Source organism: Ochotona princeps, chromosome 11 (genome assembly GCF_030435755.1).
Source record: "Ochotona princeps isolate mOchPri1 chromosome 11, mOchPri1.hap1, whole genome shotgun sequence".
NCBI lineage: Eukaryota > Metazoa > Chordata > Mammalia > Lagomorpha > Ochotonidae > Ochotona > Ochotona princeps.
The window spans coordinates 70843607-70852166 of NC_080842.1; the positions used below are offsets into that span (position 1 = coordinate 70843607).

Sequence of the window (8560 nt, forward strand, 5' to 3'; positions counted from 1 at the left end):
TACGCGGAGAGAAAGTGCCCCCTCCTACCCTGCACCCCGGGAACACAGAAGCGGAGGCCTGGGGCCAGACTCCCAGAGGCCGAAAGTTTCTCGGTGCCCCCCTTCTCTCCTCCGCCCCCGGGCCGGGCCCTGCCCGATGCACCCCCAGGCCCAGTGCGCCTGGGGCGAGTCCCCAAGAAGCGTGGCCCAATGGGTCGCTCCGGGCCCGCCCCCTCGCGTGCTGATTGGCCGTGACGGCGCCGGCCTTGCCTTATTAGCAAGTTCTCTGGGGAGCGGCGGCCCGACCCGGCCTCGGCGAGTGCGCCCGGGAACTCGGCCCGAGCGGCGGCGGAGGTCCTGCTGCTGAAGGCGGTGGTGGCGGCGGCGCCGGGGAGCCAGGCCCAGCTCGCTGGAGCTGGCCCTCTGGGCAGGGGCGGGCCGTGCGCGCCGGAGGACTCGCCTGGCCGGGGCCCCGGGCGCTCCCAGAGGCCGGCCGCGCTCCCAGCTCGCCCGAAGCCCATGCCCGGCAGCTGGCCTGTGCTGCGGCTCGAGGGGGGGCCCGGCTCTGCATGGCCCCGGCTGCTGACATGACTTCTTTGCCACTCGGTGTCAAAGTGGAGGACTCCGCCTTTGGCAAGCCGGCGGGGGGCGGCGCAGGCCAGGCCCCCGGCGCCGGCGCGGCCACAGTGGCCGCCATGGGCGCGGATGAGGAGGGGAGCAAGCCCAAAGTGTCCCCTTCGCTGTTGCCCTTCAGCGTGGAGGCGCTCATGGCCGACCACAGGAAGCCCGGGGCCAAGGAGAGCGTCCTCGCAGCCTCCGAGGGCGCGCCGGCAGCGGGAGTCTCGGCGCAGCCTCTGAGCGCCCGGCCGGGGTCGCTGGGCGCTGCGGACGCCCCCTCCTCGCCGCGGCCGCTCGGCCATTTCTCGGTGGGAGGACTCCTCAAGCTGCCCGAAGATGCACTCGTCAAAGCCGAGAGCCCCGAGAAGGCCGAGAGGACCCCGTGGATGCAGAGCGCCCGCTTCTCCCCGCCCCCGGCCAGTGAGTAGGCAGCGCCCGGGCGCCGAGGGGGGCCCGCGGCGGGGGTGCGGGACCCGAGGGCGCCAGGCCGCGTGCTGGCGCCTGCTTGTCTCCGCCGGCTCCTACCTGCCGGTACCTGGAGCCGAGCTGCGGGGTCCCAAGGCGGGCAGACCTGGGAGGGGGGTCGGGGTTGCGCCTCTCCTCACTGCCACCCTGGAAGCCAGGCTTGGCAGAGACCTAGCTCGCCGTCCAGTTTTCGCCGGCTCCTCGCGGCCCGCGATGACGTTGCGGGCGCCCGTGCAGGTTTCCGGGGAGCTGAGACATCCCCGTCCAAGCGACCTCGTCTGATCCTAAACCCGGTGACTTCGCTGGTGCCTCCCCCAAAGACAGGCTCAGGGTGCTCACTTTCACTTTTTCCTCGAATCCTGTTTCCGCGTCCACCTTCCTTTCCACCCACCCGCCCCCCAGCTGCCAAGGACCCCCGCCAGGAGGAAGTTCTCCCTGGTTCTTCCCAAACTCTTCCGAGGCCAGGGCTGCTCTGGGTAGGGGGATGGCTTGGGGGAGGGGAAGTCCGGTTTTGGTGGGGGGCGACGGGGCGACGGGGCGCCGAGGCGCTGAGGATGGGTGGACGCCCCCCTCTAATGCTTTCTGAGGCTCCCAGACTCTGGCCCTGGGGTGTTCAGGCCCCGCGCTTGGCACAGCCGAGCGGCACGGAGATATTTCAGGACTACGGGAAATTCCCGAGTTTTCCTCGTTTCCTCCGATTATTTTGCGCGGCAGAATGGCAGCCCGAATTGAATGGCGTGGCGCTGAGCAATGATTTCTATCTGGGGAATGAACGCCCGGCAGAAGCAGCCCCTCCCTGGGCCTAGCGGACCCTCTAGGGGCTGGCGCCCCCCTCCCCCCAGCGCTCCTGTGTGAGTGGGCCCAGGGCTGCCCAGCGGCCAGAAGCAGGCACGCGGCAGGCTTTAACTGGAGATTTCGTTGGACTCACATCTTGGTGGGCTCTGGAGCGGGAAGGATTGATTTTTCCATTTATTTTGTGTTGTAGTGTTAAAAAGAGAGAGTTTCCAGTGAGGCAAAAACCCGCATGGTACAACATACCCAAGTTTGAATTCACTTTTCCTGAAACAAATCTGCTGCATAGACAAGGCGCTGGCGCCCTGTCCCCCAGATCACCACTGTCCCCCAGGTCACCACTGTCCCCCAGGTCACCACTGTTCCCCAGGTCACCACTGTCCCCCAGGTCACCGCTGTCCCCTGGATCACCACTGTCCCCCGGATCACCACTGTCCCCCGGATCACCACTGTCCCCCAGATCACCACTGTCCCCCAGATCACCACTGTCCCCCTCCTTGTCTTAGGAATAGTTTGCCCCTCCCTGGGTGAAGGCTTCTGCCCCAGCTGAAGGGTTATTTTGAACCTGGAATAGACAGTGAGATGCCGCTTGGTCCCTGCCTGCTGAGCCACCTCAGCCCACTGCAGCACGCCGCCTGCTCTTGCCCTTCCCAGTGGCTGTGGACTGTCCAGGACCCTGTGGACAGGATGTTCCTGTGAAAGACTGGGGACAGGAGGTATCTGGTCATGGGCCTTGTGTGACCGGCAAAGTACAGGCATAGAAAGCTTTGGCCAGCAAGTAAGAAGCAAACGTGGCCTTGGGCCAAATGCCGGGCCTCCTGGGAGCCTTGGCTGCCTGGCCAGCCCCCGGGGCTGCCAGCATCCTGGGTCGCTCCAGGCAAGCCCCTTGGAAGGAAGCCGCCTTCCCAAATGTCCAGTGTCGGCCAGCCACCACTGTCGGGCGACCCCACCTGTCCCCGGCTCTGGTCGGGCCTTGGACGCTGGTGCAGTTCCATTCTGCTTTAGGGAAAGTTGACTTGCGTAGGTGTGTGTTGGGGGGATTGCGGGGGGATTGCCGGGGGATTGCCGGGATGGTCTGGGGGTGCTAGGATACCAGTGCGTGGCTGGCTGCTGTCACTACCCCAGGAGCAGCTGCTCTCCTAACCCCCGCCTCTAATTCCCTCCAGGGAGGCTGAGCCCTCCGGCCTGTACCCTGCGCAAGCACAAGACCAACCGCAAGCCGCGGACGCCCTTCACCACGGCGCAGCTGCTGGCGCTGGAGCGCAAGTTCCGCCAGAAGCAGTACCTGTCCATCGCCGAGCGCGCCGAGTTCTCCAGCTCGCTCAGCCTCACCGAAACGCAAGTGAAGATCTGGTTCCAGAACCGGCGCGCCAAGGCCAAGAGACTGCAGGAGGCCGAGCTGGAGAAGCTGAAGATGACAGCCAAGCCCATGCTGCCCCCGGCCGCCTTCGGCCTCTCCTTCCCTCTCGGCGGCCCGGCGGCGGTAGCTGCTGCGGCGGGTGCCAGTCTCTACAGCGCCTCGGGCCCCTTCCAGCGGGCTGCCTTGCCCGTGGCGCCCGTGGGACTCTACACGGCCCACGTGGGCTACAGCATGTACCACCTGACATAGAGGGTCAGCCTCCCGTGGCAGCCCCGGGCTTCTGCTAGCAGCAAGAGTAGCAGCACCCCACCCCAACGCATGCCCTGTAGCCCCCACACCCCTGTGCCCCTGTCCTGGGCTGCTTTCTGCCTTCACCCTCCCAGGGCAAATTCTCTCCTGCCTATGGGGCTGGAAGGGTCCCCACCCCCCACCCCTGCTCTGCTAGAGCCCAGCTTGCCCCCACCCCGCATTTGGCGAATGGGGAAAGCTCTCGCCATCGGATGAGGTCTCCCGGGAGTGAGCCACCGAAGCAGACTGGAGGCGTCAGTGTGGAGGGCAGGTGGAAGCGCGGAGCGATTCATGTGGAGGATTTTGGAAGTGGGAACAGGGTGCTGATGGGCTGGGGACCTCTGCCGACAAACCTTAGGGGTGAGGGGACACACAGATGCATCACCAAGGTAGGTCGAAGGGACGGCTCTTAGGTCCCAGAAAACAAGTTGTAAAATAATAATAAAAAAGAATAATCCTGTTTCTATTTAACACTACATTGTGCGACCTCTCCAGCACCCCTTTGGAAGGGATTGTGTGTACTATGTAATATACTGTATATTTGAAATTTTATTATCATTTATATTATAGCTATATTTGTTAAATAAATTAATTTTAAGCTACAAGGTGCCATCTCTGTACTGACTGAGTCTGAGTCGAACGCAGCTCCTCACGTCTGTCACCGAGTTTTAGCACCAGCAGCTTTCCCGGAGGTGACCACAGGAGGGAGGTGGCATGCCAGCCTGCCCAGGACAGCGGGCAAAGTCAAGCGGAGAATTGAAACGATTACCTGGGATAATTAGGTTCAATTTTCCAATTCACTTTAACCTGAAATCAACACTTGCCAGGCCCCCAGAACCAGTTCTCAGCCCCCTTCCCTTTAACCTGCCAGTGACATCGAAGGGGATGGCCCCCCAGGCACTAAAGGCAGCTCAGGGAAGATCTCCCCTCCCCCCCCCTGTTTTCCCACAGGAGGGGTGCGCCCTGCACCTGCCATAGTCAGCTTCTCTCCATCAAGACTTGCAGTAGGTACCCTGAGCTCCCCAAAGGACTGCTTTCACCCCTCCCCCAAAAGCCAGACTCTGCAGGCCTCCTCCCACCTTGCACATTGTTAGCAAAGCTGGCCTTCCCAAGCCTTGCAAACTCAGGGCTTTAAGTGAAGCCCAGGTTTCCAGAACTTTCTGAGTATTTGCTGGGATATGGACACGGAAGGAAAATGCCCCCCCTAATAGACACAGCCACTCTGCTTCATTTCGCTTTGGCTGTTTCCTGCCAGCCCTGTGCAACCTGGGCCTCCATCCTGCTGTGTGTGTACACGCAGGGACAGTGCCTCGTGCTCCATACCACAGGGCTCTCCTTTGCCGCAGGTCAGGACCCCACCAGTACTGGACTTTGAACTTGGAGACCACAATTAGAGAAACGCTGGGGTGCAGGGCAGGGTGTCCAGATCCAGGGGTTGGAAGCAGGCTCAGGTAATTCCAAGGAGTCCAGGGTCAGGTGCGAATACCTCAGGCCACCTCCGTGATGGGTGGCTCAGGGCATATTCTGGGGTCCCCAGGCCTCGGCCCCTTCGCACTCTGGCTGAGGTTCTGTCTTCCTTGGGGTTGCGGCTGAAGTCTGGACTTGTCACAACTGGCTCCTTGCTGAGCGAGGGAGGTTTGGGAGGAGGAGCTGGTGGGGCCAGTCCAGCCATCCAGGCCAACTCCTGGGTGGGAGTGGGGGCTGGGTTTTGGTGTCTCAGCTTCTGGAAGTAGAGCTATGGTGCAGATGTGGGTCCCCGAGAGTGGGGCCCTGTGTCAGGCTGGACTGAGGGGCAGATATGAGCAGATGGAGTTTGGTTTGTTCCCTTTCTCCGAATAATGAAGAACTCAGGGTGTGTGTGTGTGAGTAGGGCCCCAGCGCTAAGGGTGCCTGTCTGGAACTCTGCAGCGGCCCTAGTATTGACCTTTAAGTCAGGTGTGGTAGCCTGTGCTTCCCACCAGGCCGCCTGCACGACCTTAAACCGGCAAGAAGGCGCTATTCTCCGTACCTCGACATTCCCAGCTGTGAAACGGTCTTGGGAATCTAACTCCACCCACTCCCCAGCATTTGGGGGAAATGTCCACGAGCCTCCGACGCGTGGAGGGTGCGGTCGCCGCGACTGCTCCGCCTTGGGATGGATGCTCCCGGGCTTGGGAGTTCTTTCCTCGCCTCCAGGTGAGTGGGATGGCGCAGCCAGATCAAGTGTCTCCTCCGGCCCGGGCTCCGGTGCCTCTTGACTCCTCTGAATTTGGCAATTTAAGGTCGAGGTAAATTTAAAGTAACATAATTGCCATAATGAGCAACGGCTCGCGCTCAGCAGACGCGCCGCGGCTCCAGCGTGGCGGTAGCTGCAGGCGAGCGGCTCGCTTCCCGCCCCCTCGCGCTCCTGCGCTGCAGTGGGGGAGACCCGGCCGCCGCCCGCGACCCCCGCCCCCGCGCTCCTCCGCCTCTGGCTGCGGGCTTTGGGTCGCGGTTTCCTTTTACTTCTGGCCTTCTTCGTTTGCCCCTATGGATTTTTGGGGGGTGGGAAGTCTAGCCCTTTTGCTGTCTTTTGTTTGAGTCTCTCAACAGGGTGTGCACACAGATGGCCAATATATGCGCTGGGACCGGAACTGGCGCGTGGGTGTGGGCTGAGGACACAGCACGCTACCGTTCAGCCTGGTCTGGCTGGGGCATTGCTTCCCGCCTACTCCAGTCCTCCGAATTCACTCCCCGGATCGAATGAAACACCCGCAGGAGCCCGCACTTGGTTCCTGTGCGTGCGCAGCTTGGGACGCGCCCCTGGGCAAGCCCGGGAGGCTGGCATAGCGGTGGAGACCGCTGGCCTGGGCGTGACTTTCCCAAGGTCACATAGTTCTGAAGGGGCAAAGGGGGCCTCAAGCACCATACTCCCCGGAGATCCACGTCTTCCCCACTCTCTCGGCCCACCTGGTGAAGCTGAGGGTCACTTGACATCTATCACTGGTCCCCGCGCGCACCCTGCGGCCGAGGGTCTTTTTCTTTGGGGAGGAGGCCTGGTACACCCGCAGCGGCCGGTGGCGTGGGAGCCGAGCAGGAATGAGGCGAGCGGGCAGCGGGGATCGGCAGGCAGATCTGGCGCGAGGCTGGGGAGGCTGGGGAGGCTGGGGAGGCTGGATTTGTTCCGTGGTTCACCGAGCCCAGTACCGAAGACCCAGACGGCGCGAAGTCCCTCTAGAGGCAGGGGTGTGTCCGCAGACCCCTACTGCTGCGCCCCCCACCTCCTTTTCTTAGTGACCCAAGACCCCAAGGTGAACGTAGCCCCGCCCAGGCCCTCGTCCCGCCGGGAGCCCTCGGGGGGGCGCAATAGGAAGCGGTGAGGAGAGGTCGCGGCCGCCTTTCAACTCGGCGGCTGGCGCCGGCCTGGCCGGGCTGGGAGGGCGGCCTCGCTAGCTGCGTCCCGCCCTCCCAGCCGCTCGCACGCTGCAGATCTGGGGCAGTCTCCGGGCGCCCGGGAAGCACCTGACCCCTAGCCGGTGCCTGCTCTCCCGGGCATCGCTAAGCCAGGTCAGCGAAATCTCTTCTGTTTTCCCCGACAGCGCTCGCTCCCCTCCTGGGCGTGCCTCCTCCTCCGCCTCAAGCAGCCCTCCTCCGCAGCCCCCTTCCGCGGCCCCGGGGCCCAGACCCCGCTCGCTTTTAGGCCCAGCTTCTGGCAGTCCCGGGCGCCCACGGCTGAGTGCGGCTCCCTCCCCAACACAGCGTGCCTACGTGCGCACCGTTGAAGCACGCACCGGCATACACCGCAAACGTGCTGGCACGCGCGTACAAAACGCTGCGTGCACCGCCAGCCACACGCAGCGGTACTGCTCACGACCTAGACTTACGACCCAGCAGTACGCCATCCTCTCGGGGCCACCCACTCGGGTCCTTGCGGTTTTGAGCCCTACACACGTCACGCCCGGGGGAAGAAAGGAGGGAGCCACGGATGGGGAAAGCTGGACCCTTAGGACAGACTTAACGCGGAGGGCTGGAGCAGTGATAAAGTGCAGGGGACACCAGGGCCGTACTTGTGGGTGAGGTCTGGTTCCCTGGGCGTGTATCCATGGGCGTGGACATTTTACTGGGAAGCTCTGGGAGTCGGATTGGGAGCCGCATTGCAAGAACAGCGAGGAGACTTTGGGTCTCCTTTCTCCCAGTCGTAACCTCTGGAGCCGGTCAGAGTCTCAAATGCCTTGCTCCACGGGTTGGAGTCAGACCCGACTCCGTGCAGGCTCTGGGCTCCAACCCGAGCATACCGCTGGGGAGCGTCCGTTTAGCGCTCCCTCCCCAGATCAGGCTGGGTCCTCTGTGCCCAATCACCTGTGCCAGAGTCCTGGGTTTGATACTTAAAGCTGTGTGACCCTGGGCCAGTTACTTAATTTTCCAACCCTCGCTTTGCCACTAAGAGTGTGAGATCAGATCAGATCTGTTGTGGGAATAAAAATGCAGAGCTCCGAGATCCTTGGCACTGGGAGCAATAAACCTTGATTATGGGAACCAGCTCTGTGGCTCAGTGAGGAAAACCACCCACCATGGTACCCCCTGCTACATTTTGGATCCAGCTCCATGTTGATGGCCTGGGAACCACAGCAGAAGATGGCCTAAGTTCTTGGACCCCTGTCATCACGTGGGGGATGACAATGCGGTTTCTGGCTCCAGGTTTCCCCTTGGCCCAGGCCTGGCTGTTGATAGATATCAGCAGATGGAAGCTATCCCTTACCTTACCTTTCAGAAAAAAAATAAATCTTTAGACACGTGGATTGAATGGTCTGCCCTCAAGCCGGAGCCTGATGGGGACAAAAGGAAAAGAGACCCACCGGTGTCTGGGCGGCCTTTGCTGCCCCATCCATTATGCTAACAGGGAAACTGAGGCTGGAGCGGAACCCGCTGCTGCAGGCCACCGAGAGCCTGTGGCCTTCCCCGACAGCCAGGTTTTGAGTGATGTGTGGCACTGGGCTGACTGCACCTGTGTGTTGCCCGAGCTCCAGATGGGCACAGAGAGTTTGCGGTCTTCCGGAGAGGGAGAGGGACCAACACGCAGCCAGCCACTGGGCCTCTTCC

General features: G+C 62.4%; 1 protein-coding gene across 1 annotated transcript; it reads left to right on the forward strand.

The window, feature by feature from the left end:
- The first annotated feature begins 345 nt into the window (after positions 1-345).
- On the forward strand, positions 346-3527 carry MSX1 (msh homeobox 1). Its single transcript, XM_004579220.2, has 2 exons — positions 346-1017; positions 3021-3527. Exons 1-2 carry the CDS (start codon positions 549-551, stop codon positions 3461-3463), a joined length of 912 nt encoding a protein of 303 aa, XP_004579277.2. The 5' UTR covers positions 346-548; the 3' UTR covers positions 3464-3527.
- The last annotated feature ends 5033 nt before the right edge of the window (positions 3528-8560 follow it).

What these genes read in the sequence shown, in the direction of transcription:
- MSX1 (XM_004579220.2), top strand. Translation starts at nt 549, where the DNA reads ATGGCCCCGGCTGCTGACATGACTTCTTTGCCACTCGGTGTCAAAGTG. An exon ending in CTTCTCCCCGCCCCCGGCCA is followed by an intron (nt 1,018 to 3,020) that starts GTGAGTAGGCAG and finishes AATTCCCTCCAG; the next exon opens with GGAGGCTGAGCCCTCCGGCC.